Consider the following 20284-nt stretch of genomic DNA (forward strand, 5'->3'; position numbering starts at 1 on the left):
GGTTCAATCCCCGGCTACACAGAAAGCTACTGTATAATTCTGTTCTAAGTCTGGGTATTCGTGTATTTCTATATGTGTACTTTAACACACACTATACAAGAAAGCCTAGAATCTACAAAGTGTTACGTAAATAATATCTTGTTAGCAGCGTTAATACTAATCCATAGTTTGAACGCACGAACACGAAGTAATTAGTTAAACAGTTCTGACCTAATCAAACAAACGGTTGGTACATACCTACAAACTAACAAAGTTATGCTAAAGCACATATTAAGCTACAATACCGCAAACGTGCAAAGGTTGCTCGGTTGATTGATTGAGCAAACTTACGTGCCTATTGTTTTTATAATCAGTTAATCCCAAAAAATAGAAAGTATTGAATACTAATTGCGTTATTTAAGCCATGTTTCTTACATATAATAAAGACATAACAGACAAACATGCAGTCCACCTGATATTAAGTAGCTACTGCCGCCCATGGGGATCTGCAATCAGCCCCAAATAAGACCGGTTTCCCGCATGCGGCCCGCCACAGATGCGCCGCCCCTGAGGACTAAGTTGGCATGCCTCGAAAGAAGTATATCTTCCTTATCACACCCATCAAACCAGAGCACAACATCGGTTAACGCCACTGTTAATAAACAGAAATAGGTGTAGCAGTGGTGCCGCCGGCGTTGAACCACAAAGGGTTCTACCACCTTTAAAATATATTAAATACGATCCTCGGTTGCCATTTCTTTTTGTACACCCCTAAAGAAGGCTCCTTACCACATCTGGTAAATTTTGAAGTATATTTTAGGCTCCAATATAGATAACTGGAGTACCAACATGTTAATATATAGAGAATAAATAATTACTTATCACACATTGCAAAGTAGACGTATAAATATACGGAATAATAGGAATATAAATATTTATTTCATCCAAACAAGAACGGACTTAACATTAATTAACTGAACACAAACGACACAATGCTACACATTCGCAAACATATCGCTTATGCTACAATACGGCCCATATAGAGTGTCTGAAAATACGTATGCTTCAGCACACTGGTCAGTTTTGTAAGCTAATTATTTTTTTGTAATTTATCTAGTTATGAAGATAATAATGGGCCTTGATTCTACACTTAAGCACTAAGTTCCACCTTAGTCCTTAACCCTTAAGCTTTGTAAGGAATTTGTGGCGAATATCCATAGTTTTGAGAATTGAAATAGTTGCGTAAAAAAGTTTTGCCACGTCTCCGTGCTAAAATGTCCCTAAAATATTTGAAATAATTATTTATTTATTATGTAAATTACGCAGTATTAGTTATTTATTCGTAAATTTTCCCTAAAAATGTTTTTATTTGTCAAGAATTAAAAAAAAGAACTTACTAATAAGCCGTTTGTGGCTTTATTCAATTTCAAGACGGCGAAGTATCTTTAGTAATCTATGCGAATATCACGTAATATTCCTGTCGAGTTTACGGTAAATCTCTGTAATCAAATATGAATTAGTTGATAAAACTCCTTAATATTCTTTTGACACCGAACGATGATGATATGCAAGGTTTTCATGGTCCAATTACTAAGCACATAACACAATTACTTTTAATCTGGGTCTAGATTTTTGTAATTTTTCCATGTGTCTACAACGCCTATAAAGACACAGATATAAAATGTATAAAAATAATGATTCTCATAAAAACGTATATGTGTTTGTATACGCGTGTAAGAAGTTATAGTTGTTTACTATAAATAATAGAATAAGTGTATACACGCAAACAAATTATAACTGAGCAAACGACTACATGTAAGAATATACTAAAAATAAATTATCTTTTAAATCGATACGAGCCCTATACATCCTAAACAAACACTCTGATCTATTGTTCACACCAAAAGAAGAATAACTTCAAAATATCTACAAAATCGCACTCGCTACAAGCACACAAACTGTATAATTAGCTAAACACGCTTGTAACATCTGCTACAAGCAAACATATCACACGCTACGCTGGCTTGTTGAGCTCGAGTGCTGTTAGCGACGCTTTTTCTATCTTATCTTCAGTAAATTACGTAATTCCAACATGTCACAGAAAATAAATTGTGCTAGTTTACTTAGTAAATGTTAGTATTTATTCCTAATTGAGCACCCATGCATGTTTGATATAAAGTAGAAGATTACTTTTAACTAGGCCTTTTGTAATTTATATATTACTAGCTGAACCAACGTTTGCCGTTGTGTTGCCATATAAATAAAAAAATGTTAAGGGTGAACAACCCTTATCACTTAGGGGTATGAAAAATAGATAGTAGCCGATTCTCAAACCTTCTGTATATGCATATAAAATTTGGTGAAAATCGGTAAAGCCGTTTCGGAGGAGTACGGAAACTAACATTGTGACACGAAAATTTTATATATAAGATGTAATAAAAAGAGATTAGTAGCATTACCATGAGTTGGCATAGAAACGCCACTATAGAAATGGTAAATAGAAAATTATTGTCATTTTGCTAGTGAATAACATAACTACTATCGTTACGGTATTTCTTGACAACGTCTGTCAAATTAATGACTCATGGGACCGAATTTGTATGGAAATAGATTATAATGACATTCGCTAGCGATTTGATTTCGATAGGTTTTTTACGTATCGAGTTACGTCACTACGGATTTTAGTTCTACGAGGAACCACCAGAGGCGCTGTACAATTTTTCATACATTTATTTTACGCAGTCGCTAGCGAGTAATACTTTTGTAAACTCATGGTAGTCCTATAGTCCTCAGTTTTACTGTAGTAATTCTATTTCTATGACCTACGGGCTATGTTGTACAATCTATATAGTTATTTTAAATACTACAGCATTACACATATTATAATTATGCATATTATTCGTACATACTCTTCAGACTTTTTTTATTAAAATCTCTTTTTATCACGCTTTTATTAGCTTGACCTATGTAGGTATGTATGTAACGGAATCTTTGAACACCACTTTTACCGATTCAACACTTATCAAGAACCGGTGACAATACCCGATTATATTTTGTCTCATTTTCCTCCTCAGCATGGGCAGGAGTAAAGATTTTCCTTGTGCGATGTTTTTAGTTTTTGAACTATAATTATTCCATTCTTTCTTTCTTTTAGTGTAAAACTAATAGCTGCGTTCTCTTCCAGCAGCATCACATGCCCCAGCCCGCGGGGTACAGCTTGACCGCGTAGACCCGAGCCGGAAGGCAGCCCCCAGATGATCGGCTCATTCTGGAACCTGTGCCGTGCGTGCCCCTCCATGCCTGTTGATAAGGTTAGTACTCTTGCAACTCACTTGAATAAAGGGAAATGAGGAAGAAGTGATTATACCTCATTTTCTCTTGCAAGGAACTAATTTCAATTATGAATGAAGGAGAGGAAGAAAGAAGTACTTGTACTACATTCTACGTTTATGTATTTTGGCAAGGTGGAATTCTTGCGTACTTCCACGCTTACAGAATGAAAAAAGATGGAAGTGTTTATTCCTTAGGTTAGGTTAGATTAGGTTATCTTTATTATTCCTTTTTATACAGAAAATTGGAGCAGTGATTAAGTAGCGGTTCAGACTCTGCCTCTTAATCGAGGGTTTTTTTTTTATATTTGAACCTGACGATAAAGCAGACGTGCTACTCGTACCTGAGGGAAAGTAGTTAACGTCGCCTGTGGACATTTGCAACACCAGAGGAGTCGCCAATGCATCGCCGGCTTTGAAGGAGAGCTCTTTTTACACCTTTTTTGAAGAGCCCCATGTCATAGCGCTCCGGGAATACCTCGGGAGGAAGCTCATTCCACATCTTACACGTCCGTGGCAAGAACGTCCGTGCAAACCGAACCGTGGAGGACCGCCACGAGTCCAGTTGGTGTGGATGGAACTTCATCCTTCGGCGAGTGGTGCGATGGAGGAATGGTGACGTAGGCACCAGGTCAAATAGTTCCTCGGAACACTCACCATTATAAAGCCGGTAGAACACGCAGAGGGAACCTATGTCCCTCCGTAAACTTAAAGGTTCTAGCCGATCGGAGATCCTCGTATCGTTGACGATTCGTATTGCGCGTTTCTGCACGGAGTCAAGTGGGTTAAGTTGGTATTGGGGCGCCCCTGCCCAGAGATGTGAGCAGTACTCCATGTGGGGTCTTACTTGCGCCTTATAAAGCAGAAGCAGTTGCCCCGCAGTGAAGTACCGCTTCGCTCTGTTCAAGACGTTCAGCTTTCTTGACGGCAACTTCGCCTTAACGTCCAAATAACCCCGGTACTGCACATCACACGATATGTCAACTCCTAGGTCCCTATACTTTTATTAATGGTGTGTGGAATTCCTTGGAACCGTGGCGCTATGACGAATGGTTTTTTTTTAGCGGTGAACGCGCAGACTTGTGTCTTCGTAGGATTGATCTCAACAAGGTTAAGTCGACCCCATGTCGAGACTTGCTCCAGAGAGTCCTCGATTTCAGACACAAGTCGGATTCTACTTTCCTCCACGAGAGTCCGAGAGGTGTTTGCACGGCCTGTGTACACAGCATCTCCCGTACTATCATCTGCATATGAAATGAAATGAAATGAAATGAAATGAAATGAAATGAAATGAAATGAATGAAATGAAATGAAATGAAATATATTTATTTTGTATAGGCCAACGGCGGCACTTACAAATTGTCAGTTACAATATTTTCTTAAACTACTACCGGATCGGAACGCGACCTCTACTGAGAAGATCCGGTAAGAAACTCAGTGGGTTTGTCTTTTTTAATTTTAAAAATAATTATTCCCTTTTTAATTTTTTTTTTTTTTAAATGCCATTATTTTTACATATAATTAATAAAGCATTAGCTCCAGTATCTTGCTTTACATTTATCTAAAAAAAAAGAAGTTTGTTCAGCAAGATACGCTACACTTTGACATTTTCTTAATTAACTAATAATTATGTTATTGATCAGTCCCAAGCTGTTTTATCATTAATATAATCAGAAATTTTATAATAAGCTTTACGACTAAGTGTGCTTTTGATAATAACTTTAAATTTATTAATTGACAAATTTCTGATTTTGATGGGCAGTTTATTATAAAAACGTATACATTGACCCACAAAAGAATTACTTATTTTGTGGAGACGAGTAACATGTGTAGAAAGGTTAAGTTTGTTCCTTGTATTTACATTATGCGTGTCACACCGTTTTACAAATTTATCAATATTTTTCCTTACATAAATTAGGTTTTCATATATGTATTGGGATATAACAGTTAGAATATTTATTTCTTTAAATAGTTCTTTTAGTGAAGCTCTTGGAGGCAGGCTGTAGATAGCTCGTATAGCTCTCTTTTGCAATATAAATATATCATTTAGGTGTGACGAGCACCCCCATAGCAATATACCATAAGTCATAATACTATGACTGCTGAATACATAGCAATGAATGCTGCCAGTTTTTTGCAACATGTCATTGATATGCAGAATGAATAGAGTGGAAGAGAGGACAGAGCCCTGAGGGACGCCGGCGTTAACAAGCTTTGTGTCTGAGCAGCACCCGTCAACTACGACTTTGATTTGCCGCTCAGACAGAAAACTGGCTGTCCATGTGCACAACCTCTCGGGAAGACCTTAAGATGGAAGCTTCGCGAGAAGGGTTCAAGGTTCGAATCCGTTAAATTCGTCAAAAGTTATGTGCATACTATAAATTAATTGTCATTGTCTAAACGGTGATAAGGTTTAAGAGGTGGTAGAACCCTCTGTAGTTCGACTCCGACGGTAGTGTTAAGCGCTGCTGTGTTCTGGTTTGAAGGGTGTGGTAAGGGAGACATAATTATTGAAGGCGTTGCAACTTGGTCCTCAAGCGAAGCAACGCACCTGTAGCCAACTTCAGATAGGAATCTTATCTTAACGGGTGTTTATTACAGATGTTCATAGGCGGCAGTAACCATTTACCACTGGGTGGACTGAATGCTCGTCTGAAATTTCAATTGTATAGAAAAGTATTCATTGATTATTTTAATTTGATTACAATACTTTTGATAAAAAAACCCTTATCTAAATTAAGACCCTTCCAAAGGAAATTTTGGATCCACCACCGATTCTAAGGTACATAACTAAGTTAGCCTGATACCTAGAACATGATTCTTTGAAACTAGGACATAAATGACGCATTGCTGTTTGCGGTATCTAGATTTTATGGGCGATATTTTAGCCTAAGATTGTTACAGCCTTCGTAAGAATATGACGAAATTCTGATTAATCACTTTTGCATGTACCTACCTAATAGTGGTAATAGTAGGTCCTTGAGCGTACTTTAAGTCCAAAATTAAGTAAACATCTTGAGGTAACGTTTAATTGTTTTTCGCTTTGTTTAAGTAATGATAAAAAGATTTAGTAATATGTTGTCCATGTTAATATGAGCTTGCTTGTAGCCATTGGATTATTATTAGGTCCTTGAGCGTAATTTAAGTCCAAAATTAAGTTAGTAAACATCTATAATTAGTGTGTACCTCATGGCTTTTCGCATTTATTAAACAATGCCTATACTTTAATAAGAGTAAAGAGCTGCACTTTTTGTTATTTTGACTTTAGCCTGTAAAATGTTTAAGAAACAAATATACGAAAATAAAGTGCCTCAAATTCTAGTTTTTATTCTGGCGTTTAAGGGATGTCATATTTAGACCATAATTATTTTTATTTTATATTAATAAGCATGCAATTCAGCTGATCGTAAATGTTCAATACTACCCATGGACATTTGTGATTAATCCCAAAGTGGAAGTCTTACCTCCGGTCGGTCACAAATATGTTTCTACGAGTTTCAACTGAAAGTCTATGGCTTACGGTAGGCATTCCAACTTAATTCTCAGGTCCATCAGTCCTTACAGACATCAAAAAACCCCACCATCAATTAGACCTGATATAACACAAAATACAGGCAGATATGATTCAATCGCACAGACTTAACACTTTAAACAATATGTAATTAAATTTAATGTTCATTTACTCGTCACAAAGCTCGAATTCCACGCCCAGCAAGCCCCGTTGATAGGTAGACAGCAATGTATGTCAATCAAGAGTAACTAATCGTCGTCTTGACAGATACGTGCGACGCTGGATTACAGCTGTCGCCGTGTGACCAAACTAATTACCTACGTCACTAATTCTATTAGTTGGTGTGTTAAGTGTCTGAAGCTTATAGCATAGACCCAAATACCTGAAATACTATTAATCACAAGGGTTTAGGAGATAAAGGAATATCATCGTCAACCGTTCGAAGGTGTTAGTATCCATTCTGGCTTAACTCCGGCGGCACCACCCCCACACCTATTTCTGCCTCATAACAGCAGCGTTAAACGCTGCTGTGTTCTGGTTTGAAGGGTGTGGTAAGGGAGACATACTTTTTCGAGGCGTTCCAACTTAGTCTTCAGGGGTAGTGTCGCACCAGTGGCCGACCTCATGTAGGAATATCTAATCCGGTCTGGGGTTGATTACAGACGTCTAAGGACGGTACTATCCACTTACCAACAGGTGGACTGCAATCTGCTAATCCTCTATTATAAAAAAAACCTATTCTGTTTCACTGCTGGGCACGGGTCTCCTCTCAGAGTGAGAGAGGTTTTAGGCCATAGTCCACTGCGCTGGCCAAGTGCGATATGGTAGACGTCACACACGATTAAGAACTTTTTTCGTTTTTATCTTAGGCGTATAGGCTTCCTCATAATGTTTTCTTTCAGCTTTATAGAAAGTAATATTTATTATCTAATACGCAATAACTTTGAAAAATCGGAGGTGCGTGCGTGGGTTTCGAACTTCGCGATTGAGGAGCCGAATTTCAACCACTAGGCTATTACTGCATTACAATGTGTAGGTACTCGAATAATTAAAAAGACATTTTGAAAAAAAAGGACTTTGAACCTAAGACCAAAACTTATTTTTGTGTAGTTCTTTAAACACCTTTTTTTTGTTTACGAGGGGAAACCTTCAAAAGGTACCCGTTTAAAAAGTTCTTTATATACCTAACATCGTTGCTATATTGTTATAGTGAAAATAAAAATACGAGTATATGTATTGATTCAGCGTAAATTCTGTACAGAATTATTTTTTAACGTCAATAAGACACTTCACAAATAGTTTCGTTTATGGTAAAGATACTTCGAAACACACATAATAACATAATAATATTTCAAATATATAGTTATATTGTATACGAAACCATAGATTAGTAAAGATACTTCGCCGCCTTGAAATTAAACAAACGGCTTATTAGTAAGTTCTTTTTTTTTAATTCTTGGCAAATAAAAACATTTTTAGAGAAAAATTACGAATAAATAATTAATACTGCGTAATTTACATAATAAATAAATAATTATTTCAAATATTTTAGGGACATTTTAGCACGGAGACGTGTCAAAACTTTTTTACGCAACTATTTCAATTCTCAAAACTGGGTACATTTTCTTGTTAGGAGTGAATAATCTTTACTAATATAAGTACGAAACTAATAAAAACAACGGTAATTTGGAGGATCCACTAAACAACAAAATCTACTTAAATTCTAAAATTCAAAATTCATTCGAAATTCAAATGAAAGACAGACTAAATCTGCTTCGACAGAACTGGTAACGTAGATAAAGACTTAAGCTCGAAGCTCATGCAACGCTTTAAGCTCTCTGGCATCCTGTAACAAAGCTTTATATAGTTGAAAATTTCATTGGAAAAGCTTATTATTTTAAAATGTTTCTACAATGTGTAAACAGAAAAATAAATTTGGCGGTTAAAGTTTTTGAACTCCAATTCTGAAAGTCATTTTTAGGGTTCCGTACCGAAAGGGTATCAACAAATACTAAAAATAAAATAAAGTTGAATGTTAAAGAGGGTCTCCCATACAACAAACCGATAATTTTCGGCATTTTTCGATCTAACTGTTAAAGAGTACTAGTAACTGTTAAAGAGATCTAACTGTAAAAAGTACTTTTACAATCCGTTTACTACTTTAACTGGTATTATAATAAATACAAATAAGAACCATAAAACATATTTCAATACAGTTATTTTAATTTTATTATACGATGTTTACGTATCATTCATCATCACCTCAACGCCATCTATTGTTGTTTCATATAACTAAGTATTGTTGAAAATAATAAAATGAATAAAAATAAGTAAAAAATAATGGTACGGAAGCCTCATATATATATTTTTGAATTTTCTAGGGACATAATCAATATAATCATCTTTAATCCATTACGGTCCTATAGCTGGGAAAGTACAGATATCTTCTTATCCAATCAATTAACTGTTGAATTATCATATAAACACAAAACCGTACCTCTTAAAAATATATCCTACGGTACTCTTATTAAGAAGAATCCAACGATACCTCAAATGTTAAAATCCGTCAAGCCATTTGGGCTAAAGGGTGTGCCAAAGGATGTGACATACATACATACGTTTGAAAACATTACCCTCTGCAATCGTGTAATTTCTTAATCCTCTATTATAAAATGCTTTTAGGATAAACCGATATAACAGATCCCCTCTGCGCTGACTATGAAAAATGTTACTAATAAATTGATTTGAAATCCATTAGCTTATACACTGCCGCCAAAAATAGATCTAGACTTAAATTTCTGAGTGATGGATTCTGGCCAGTATGAGTATGAGTTTACGTTTTTACAAAAATGACTGTTTTCGTATTTGTTTACGTATTTCCCATACATTTTCAATCAGTTCTGATACAGTCCGCTAGGGGCGCTGATTGGAAATGTATGGCAAATACGTACGTACCAAGAAGAAATAACGTATTAAGGAAGACATACTCTTCTAGGGCGTTCCAACTTAGTCCCTAGGGATAGCAACTCACCTGTGGCCAACCTCAAGCAGGACATAATATTATCTAGAACGAGCTCTTGCCCGCGGCTTCGCTCGCGTTACAAAGTAATATTTTCATCCCCTATTTTATCCCCTTGAGGGTAGAATTGATCAAAATCCTTTCTTAGTGGATGCCTACGTCATAACATCTACCTGCATGCCAAATTTCAGCCCGATCCGTCCAGTGGTTTGGGCTGTGCGCTGGTAGATCTCTATGTCATTCAGTCACCTTTGAGTTATATATATTTAGATTGATCATAGATGTCCACTGACAGCAGTACCCACTTACCATCAGGAAAACTGAATACGCATTTAATAGATCTAGTCTTTTATAATTTTCGTAGAGTGATGGATTCTGGTCGGTTGTAGCGCGCTGATAAAACCTGTCATCTCGAAACAATACCATTCATCTGGCTATTACGCTTATGCCAGCGTTAAATGATTTATGGGCCGCCGTTATCAGCAAAATGGGTGTTAGTGAATTTTTGCTGAAAAAGCCGTTTGTGGGGCAAAATGCTGTCCTTGAGTTTTTTTCGCAAATAGCTAAAATAAATTATTGGTATATAAAATAAAAAGCGTAGGTATATAAAGGCAATTGCAAGCATCTGAATAAAACCAAGAAGAAATAACGTATTAAGGAAGACATACTCTTCTAGGGCGTTCCAACTTAGTCTTAAGGGGTAGCTACACATCCGTGGCCAAACTCAGGTAGGAATTTAATATTATCTAGGATTGATCACAGATGTCCACGGACAGCAAGCCACTTACCATCAGGAAAACTGAATACGCATTTAATAGATCTAGTCTTTTATAATTTTCGTAGAGTGATGGATTCCGGTCGGTTGTAGCGCGCTGATAAAACCTGTCATCTCGAAACAATGCCATTCATGTAGCTATTACGCTTATGCCAGCGTTAAATAATTTATGGGCCGCCGTTATCACGAAAATGGGTGTTGGTGAATTTTGCTGCAAAAGCGGCTTGTGTGGCAAAATGCTGATTTTGGATTTTTTCGCGAATAGCTAAAATAAATTATTGGTCTCAGGTAGGAATGTAATCTTATCTGGGGTTGATCACAAATATTCACGGGCGGCAGTAGCACATACCTTTAGATAGACTGAAAGGTAATTTGGAAAGTCTTTAATATTAAAAAACCTCTACCACTTTCAATAAATTTAGACTTTTTTAAATGTTAATAGAGCGTTGGGTTCTGGCCAGTTGTAGCGCGCTGATAAAACCTGTCATCTCGAAACAATGCCATTCATCTGGCTATTACGCTTATACCAGCGTTCAATGATTTATGGGCCGCCGTTATTACGAAAATGGGTGTTGGTGAATTTTGCTGCAAAAGCGGCTTGTGTGGCAAAATGCTGATTTTGGATTTTTTCGCGAATAGCTAAAATAAATTATTGGTCTCAGGTAGGAATGTAATCTTATCTGGGGTTGATCACAAATATCCACGGGCGGCAGTAGCACATACCTTTAGATAGACTGAAAGGTAATTTGGAAAGTCTTTAATATTAAAAAACCTCTACCACTTTCAATAAATTTAGACTTTTTTAAATGTTAATAGAGCGTTGGGTTCTGGCCAGTTGTAGCGCGCTGATAAAACCTGTCATCTCGAAACAATGCCATTCATCTGGCTATTACGCTTATACCAGCGTTCAATGATTTATGGGCCGCCGTTATTACGAAAATGGGTGTTGGTGAATTTTGCTGCAAAAGCGGCTTGTGTGGCAAAATGCTGATTTTGGATTTTTTCGCGAATAGCTAAAATAAATTATTGGTCTCAGGTAGGAATGTAATCTTATCTGGGGTTGATCACAAATATCCACGGGCGGCAGTAGCACATACCTTTAGATAGACTGAAAGGTAATTTGGAAAGTCTTTAATATTAAAAAACCTCTACCACTTTCAATAAATTTAGACTTTTTTAAATGTTAATAGAGCGTTGGGTTCTGGCCAGTTGTAGAGCACTGATAAAACCTGTCATCTCGAAACAATGCCATTCAGCTGGTTAGTACGCTTATTCCAGCGTAATAAGATTTATGCGCCGCCTTTATCCACAGACTGTGTGTTGGTAAAATTTTGCTTAAGTGGCAAAATGTTGACTTTCGGGGATTTTAGGGGGGATTTTAGGGGATTTTACTAATAATAAAGAACTAACAAAAATATTAAAACATATTTATGATTGTAGAGCTTTGTAGGTTTTACCACGCTTTTATTAACTTGACTTGTATGTATGTAACGGAATCTTTGAATTCGATGTTTGCCCACTTTGAACGGTCCGATTAATTTAAAATTTGAACAATTATCAAGAACCAATGACAATACACAGTTTAATAATTTTTATCCCATTCTCCTCATCAGGATCGTCAGGAATCAGGATTAACGATTTTCCTTGTGCGATTTTAGAGTGGTTTATATTTTTTAAACTATAATTATTAATTGCTATGCGTGGAACCCTAAATCATTTTCTGAAAGGAAATGCCTAAGCTACTCCTTATAATCAATCTTATATACTTTTATATACATTTAGTAAAAACTATTTTGACATTAAAAACAGACACTTCAATTTTATTAATTTTGAAAATTAATTGCAGTCCATCTGGTATTGATTGTCACTACTGCCCTAGACATCTGTACCCAACTCTTAGTAGCTCTAACCTACCTGAAGTCTTTCATTTCTGTTTCTGGCGGATAAGTTAAAACGCTTTGTGTAACTTACTGCCTTACACGCCATTCAAACCAGAACACTAGAAACGCTATATTGCTATACACCAGACATGTGTATTAACGGTAATGTTACTCCTGTTCTAAGTTAAGAAAATGAATGTTCTTTCGTCATTACGACTTAATAATCGAGCTATCTATCTATTGCTTTCCCTGTCAAAGTTTGTCATTTAACATTTCCTATCCACTACAAATTGTTACGATCTTTGGCGAGCGAAAATTGGATTCATTCTTTATTTAGGGGCTTAAAGATTTAAAGTGCTACAAAAATTCATATATTTGCTAATTCCATTCTCAAATAAATAATGATTTACAATATACCTATATTATTTATAAGACACTTCCTACAATCTCAGCTCCACACCAAGATTCCTGGGTGCCATGGACACGCACAAAGACGAATACACAAACACCCAGACCCAAATATCTAGATTCATCCAGATATTTGTATGGACGGGGATCGAACACGGAACCCTTTGCGCGTCAGACCGGTATCGTCGTCAACATTAATAATAATTCAATGTACAAGTTTATTAAACTTTTGAAACTAAATATTACCTATACTAGTTTGTTTGCACAAAATTAATAGTTTATAACACCGGTTTAAACAATGTTACGATCACGTTACAAACTTTACTCGGTATATGGCTTTATGGACAATACCCAACTTTACGTGGAATGGAGTTTCAGGTAAAATTGGAAACTTCGAATTTTGCCTGAAATTTCATGTTGCTGCGTAAAGTTTGTAGCCACAAAGACATGATGAATTTGTGAAATGATGTTCGGTTTTTTGACTGCCTTTAGAAGTTTGGGATCTCATAACTGAGAATCAAAAAGACCATTATTACTTTCTATGATTGCCTCTCTGTTTCTCCAAGTACCCTTATAGATGAGTATCATAGTAGGTACTTAATTCAAAAACTTGTAACAGATGTCAGAAGTAACAGATGTCCACGGACAGCAGTAGCCACTTACCATCAGGAAAACTGAATACGCATTTAATAGATCTAGTCTTTTTTTAATTTGAGTGTTGAGTGTTGAGAGTGATGGATTCTGGTCGGTTGTAGCGCGCTGATAAAACCTGTCATCTCGAAACAATGCCATTCATCTGGCTATAACGCTTATGCCAGCGTTAAATGATTTATGGGCCGCCGTTATCACGAAAATGGGTGTTGGTGAATTTTGCTGAAAAAGCCGTTAGTGGGGCAAAATTGGGTTTTTTCGCAAATAGCTAAAATAAATTGTCGGTACGTAAAATATAAAGCGTAGGTATATAAAGGCAATTGCGTGCATCTGACTAACTAAAAAGCAAGAAGAAGTAACGTGATAAAGGAAACATACTTAGCCGAGGTGTTCCAAGTAAGTCCTCAGGGGTACCAACACATTTGTGGCCAAGTTCAGGTAGGAATTGCTCACTCATTTGCTCCTTCTTTATTATGTAAAAAGTTGAACCACAAAGGACCCCTGAATATATAAATTCTATCAGAAGGTTCACGTAACAACCCATCACATATCGGCGGAATGGCTTCCACCCCTAGGGAACACGGGCCGCAATTATAAAGAGAATACATTACTGGCTTTACTCTTACAAAAAATATTATACACAATTTTACTTATAGATAATATTGTGGCATTTTTTATAATATAGAAGTAGCAGACGAGCATGCAATCCACCTGATGGTAAGTGGCTACTGCTGCCCATCTTTAAACAATCCTAGATAAAATTAGATTCCTCCTGCCTTAGGTCGGACACAGAAGCGCCGCTACCTAACTACTAAACTGGAACGCCTCGGAAAAGTGTGTCTCCCTTACCACACCCTTCAAACCAGAACACAGCAGTGCCACACTGCTGTGTATTGGTTTGAAATAGGCAGAAATAGGTGTGGCGGTGGTACCGCCGGAGGCGAACCACAACGGGTTCTACCACCTTCAAAATTCACAATTTTACTTATTGTTACATATGTGGTTCAGTCAGTTACATAAAGTAGATCAAGGAGACAACGCCACGAATATTTAGTTTTTATGTGAGCAATGATACATGTACGTAAACACTCAAAGGATTACAATTTTATGAGTTTTCACATTCTCAATAGATTGTCATGAAACTTGTTTAAGCTGCAACACTTTAACATTTCGCTGGTGAACACTTGTTTCCTACAATCGAGGGAGGTGTGGAGAACTGCACCACTCTGTCCCAATGCGTATTTTTTAGGGAGTTCAACCAGTAACGAATATGTTTCAAGCCGCGCATAAAGCCTCCGTTTGATTTCTCCTATCTAATACACAGACCCAGAGCTTCATGTGCACTTCAACGCACGGTTGGACTCATAAAATTTAGCCACTAACGGTCACCGATCCAGCAACTGACCGGGCTCTATGTTACTTTATTTTATAGTTAACGAGCTTTTGCCCGCGGCTTCGTTCGCGTTACGAAGTAATATTTTCATCCCCTATTATTATCCCCTTGGCGGAAGAATTGATCAAAATCCTTTCTTACTGGATGCCTACGTCATAACATCTACCTGCCTGCCAAATTTCAGCCCGATCCATCCAGTGGTTTGTGCTGTGCATTGATAGATCACTATGTCCGTCAGTCACCTTTGAATTATATATATTTAGATTTAAAATCTACGCAATTAATAAAGCGTATATTATGCATATTAGTTACGTGTGGAATATTCTCTTACACAGGTACAAAACAAATTCAGCTGCGATATAAAATATATATCAACAGTTTTCACGACTAATAGCCTTTTAAAAGCAACAAAGTTTACCAATAAAAATAAAAGCTACACAAGCCGGTAATACGGAATACATAATAGTATTACGGTGTAGCCTCGATCAGGCTCTAGAGAGCTACGAGCCATCGAAAGTACAAAGAAGATACGCTAATGACTTTCAGGCCTTTAAGTGGCTCTTTATATTTTTTATTTCAAATGACTTATTTTTTACGTCGTTACCTGATACTTATAAGAAACATTCCATTCGAAATGCAATTCTAGTGAGTCCCATAATTTCATGTACTGGCACACAAGGCATCCTAACTTAATTTTCAAGTGTAACGCAATAAAAATAAAAGCTACACAAGCCGGTAATGATATAGAATACATAATAGCATTAGAGTGTAGCCTCGATCAGGCTCTAGAGAGCTACGAGCCATCGAAAGTACAAAGAGGATACGCTAATGACTTTCAGGCCTTTAAGTGGCTCTTTATATTTTTTATTAAGTATTATTTATTTTATATGTTGTAGATTATTACCTATTTCATACTTTCAAAACACATTCTAAGCGCCATTCCATTTTAAAGAGTCGCATAGTTGCCTATGTGGGCACACAAGACGTAACTCGTAACGTCCTAACTTAATTTTCAAGTACAACGCGTTCGATTAAATATAAAAAAGTCAATTCATAACATTCAAAATAGGATCTAGAACTTACCACAATAGTCCTCAAGAGTATCAAGGGATCGTAAACTACCCTTGAATAAAATTATATCCAATCATAACTAATATTATATGTGCGAATGACAGCTTGTTACTTTGTTTGCTTCACTTACACGACTTGACTACATAACCGATTATCATGAAATTTTTACACACGTTGTCAGGGGTTTAGAAAAGGATATAGGGTATTTTTTATTCCGAAAAAAGTACCGTTCCGAGGCATAGATAAAAACTAACCGCAAGCGAAGCCGCAAATAAAATCGTAATTAAAATAAACGCCCGTGGGCTTTCACAAACACATGTGTACCTGAGCGAGCGTGAAACATATACTTCTACGATATGTAGCAATGAGATTGCGAAATTAAAAATGAAAAGAGCCATAATGCAAGTCCGTAATGGTCTCAAACGGCCTCAGTTAAGTCTCTAAAGAGCATACGAGCCAGTGCAGTTACAAAGTTAAGGTTTTAAAGTTTTTTACTGCCTTTTAGTGGCTCTTTATAATATTAAAGTTTGCTTATAACCAATATTCTTCTCAAGAACAAGAAGAATAGACTACGTTTTATAATTATTCTGCTCTGAAGAGCATATTAATAGTACTAGAACACGTAACATTCCAGTTTAGTTATTCTATTTTTCCATTACATAGATCAAATAATTTACTAAATGATGATAAAACGGTATTGGAAAATAAAATATGACAGGCGCGACAATGCGCATCAGTATTGGCCACATCTGAAAGAGCTGAGACCACATAAGTCTCTAGAGACCACATGAGCCCGTTAAAGTACAAAGGAATACATTAGTGGAGTTTAATGCCTTTCAGAAGCTCTTAACGACATTTTATAGTCATACTTTAAACCGTAAAGTTATATGTAAAATCGTAATACCCATTGCTAGAAATGTTTGCGCTGTTATCATTTTAAATTGTATAGAACGTGCTGGCATATTAAGCGTTCCAACTCAGTCTATAAATTCTGTCATAATTTTGTTATTTAATATGGAACATCGTTCTATGCAATTATTTTAAAACTAGCTGACCCAGCAAATTTTGTACCGCCTCAAAATCTATTTATCACATATATTTCATATAAAATATAGCCTATGTTACTCGTGGATAATGTAGCTTTCGAATGCTGAAAGAATTTTTAAAATCGGTCCAGTACTTTTTGAGCCTATTCATTACAATCAAACAAACAAACAAAGTTTTCCTCTTTATAATATTAGTATAGATATAGATAACAAAACGCGCTTGCATCTCTAAAAAATATAGTAATACATGCACTGGCACACTAAACATTCTTATTTAGTCTTAGAATCACTAATCAACCAATAACTCTAATGTTAGAAATTTGAAAATGTATTCATAACTTCACGTATATAACCACTTCCTTTTTGAAGTCAGTTAAAAATATATTGCAGATATTTTAAAAATATGTTTAGGAAGAATACATTTCTTATACGATTTTATTGCCGTATTAATCTTTATTGATGTAATAAAGCAAGAGCCCATCTTACATTATTCAAGTGCGGGAAGGCGGTATATTTGAAAAGCCAGAGCCTATAGAAGGCGAAGCCTATAACCGTATTTCCGTAGACGTTAGCCTATTGTATAGGCACAATACTGGTTGTATCAATAGAAATTCAATACACCAAAGGAATATTATATTACGAGTTAATCCCTATTGCAATCTTTAAAATGTTTAACATATACATAATAGAGCGTAATATTTTTTATGGTAATGTTTTTGGTTTTATATTATTGTTTTTCATTTTTATATAAATGTGTTATACATTTTGTAAATAAGTTTTTATTAGTATATAGTTTAATTTATTTTATCTTAATTAATGATTATTTTAATATTTTATCTGTACATATATTGTATGTAGCGTAAGAATAAACACCTTTTAATTGCTAATTTTAAGGACTAAATTAGAACGCTTCATAAATAGAAATCGTAGAACACTTTGCGGCTCGACCAGTCGGTATCATCGTCAGTATGTTTGTCGAATAACAGCAGTGTTGTGTCGAATAACAGTACTGTTGTGTTGTGGTTTGAAGCATGTGGTAAGACAAATACTTTTCCGAGGCATTCCAACTTAGGGTTTTAACATGTTGTGTTCCGCTTAAAGAGTGTGGTGAGGGAAACATACTTTTTGAGGCGTTCCGACTTAGTCTTCAGAGTTAGCAATCTATGGGTTAATTGCACTTATCCTCAGATGGATTCCAAGCTCGCTTACTACTTTTATCTTATATATTCTCGTGTCACAATGTTAGTAACCGTACTCCTCCGAAACGGCTTTACCGATTTTCACCAAATTTTATATACATATTCAGTAGGTCTGAAAATCGGCTAGTATCTATTTTTCATACCCCAAAGTGATTAGGGTTTTTCACCCTTAACATTTTTTTATTTATATGTCAACACAATGTTTGCCGGGTCAGCTAGTATTATATAAGAAAATTAATATCAACATCCATTTTGTTAGTAAGATAATAAATTTATCGCTTATATCGCTATTACTAGACAAGTAGGTAACGATAGATTCTAATCGCCAATCTCAATAACCTATTACGGTAGGCTAGGATCCAGGTTACGTACATTGCTCTACATTAGTCTACAACCCTTGAGCGTATGTGGGATTATTTGAAAAAATCTGGGTTACTTAATTATAAGGGGTGTTTAGGCGTAGGAGTAAGTAAGAAAGTAATAAGTATGTTGTAAAAAATCACTCAGTAGCCGAATTTCTTTAACAAGAGTGTTCTAAGACGCTCTGTACACTCACATACCATTCACGCTCCACACTAGAATTCCTTATGACGTCGGTACCATAGACACACAAGGACAAATACATAAACGCCTAGAACCAGAAACAGAAACCTAAATTCATCATTTAAATATCTGTCTATTCAGGGATCGAGCCCGGGACCCTCTGCGCGTCATAACGCTCTGCTATGCGGATCGTTTTTACTTGCTTGACTGTATTTATTTGATGCTTACAAAAGATCTAAAATTAACAATTTCTGCTACAAGATATTATCAAATTTTGATCTTTAGTGGGTAAATCTTGGATACATTGATTATAAATAACGCTCGTAAGACTAGAGGTTGAAAGCAGATAAGTCACTAAAAACGCCGTAGAAACAAGAAACGAACAGTACCCTTACCACGAGTTTTTAAAACATCGCACAATTTTACGTTACGTTTACTTAATCCATTATTCTGTTCCGTTTGCTTCAGTATACTGAGTAAACGTAACAATAAGTAGTGCTCAAGTCTTTTTGACTGCCTCAAATATTCGCCAAAAAGAGAAACTAAACATAACTATTTTGTCAATTTAGACATTTAATGTTACGTTACTGATACTACAGTTCTGATACAATCCGCTAGGGGCGCTGGTTGGAATTTGTAAGGGCAAACCGTAAACAAGTACCAAAATAGTCATACTTATCAAAACGTAAAAACTCATGGTAAGGGTACCGATATACACGAAATGTGACATGACGTAAGGTAACGTGACGTCACTTAACGTTACGCTCACGAAAATGCCTCTTACAAAAAGCAATTAAAAAAACCTTAACCGAGAGTACGCCTTTACATTTAATTATTTCTGCAAAATACAATTCTGCGGAGGAAAAACAAATATCTTCAGGTCAAGGTCATCAGCGGCTTTCTAACTTTCCGGATTTTCCGGGACGCGACCCTCAAGAGTCGTTTTCCGTAAGTAAAATGGCTTCGGGGAAGCTGGAAAATTTTTAAAACATTTTGTTGACTTATAAATGTTTTAAACATTTAATGGCAATTAGTGGTTGAAATATTTAAAAATATGTTTTAAAGTAGATATTTCAATTCCGTGTGTTGTGGTTGTTTTATAGGTACATAATTTGCAAAAACATGCAGATCTAATTGATTAAAAACTAACAATTTCTAAGCTGCACGATGGTAGAGGGTGGTAGAACCCATTGTGGTTCGACTCCGGCGGCACCACCGCCACACCTATTTCTACCTAATAACAGCAGTGTTAGGCGCTGCTGTGTTCCGGTTTGAAGGGTGTAGTAAGGGAGACATACTTTTCCGAGGCGTTCCAGCTTAGTCCTCAGGGGTAGCGGCGCATCTGTGGCCGACCTCAGACAGGAATATCTAATCCGGTCTGGGATTGATTACAGATGTCCATGGGCGGCAGTAGCCACTTACCATCAGGTGGACTGCATGCTCGTCTGCTACTCCTATATTATAAAAAAAAAAAAAAAAT

The 20284-nt window shown here is 36.2% G+C and overlaps 1 protein-coding gene across 4 annotated transcripts in view; it reads left to right on the plus strand.

Moving 5' to 3' along the window:
• Positions 1 to 20284, plus strand: part of LOC140754677 (uncharacterized) — a 126909-nt gene that overhangs the window by 18929 nt on the left and 87696 nt on the right. For 3 of the 4 annotated variants that reach the window (XM_073089711.1, XM_073089717.1, XM_073089716.1), the window contains exon 2: positions 3164 to 3290. In XM_073089711.1, coding sequence (XP_072945812.1) covers positions 3234 to 3290 — 57 coding nt within the window. In that variant the 5' untranslated portion in view covers positions 3164 to 3233. The remainder of the gene's footprint in view (positions 1 to 3163; positions 3291 to 20284) is intronic. The other variant, XM_073089713.1, reaches the window with a different exon arrangement.

This window comes from Epargyreus clarus, unplaced genomic scaffold, assembly GCF_041222505.1.
Source record: "Epargyreus clarus isolate Ecla_fem2 unplaced genomic scaffold, WU_Ecla_fem_2.2 ptg000031l, whole genome shotgun sequence".
Classification (NCBI taxonomy): Eukaryota; Metazoa; Arthropoda; class Insecta; order Lepidoptera; family Hesperiidae; genus Epargyreus; species Epargyreus clarus.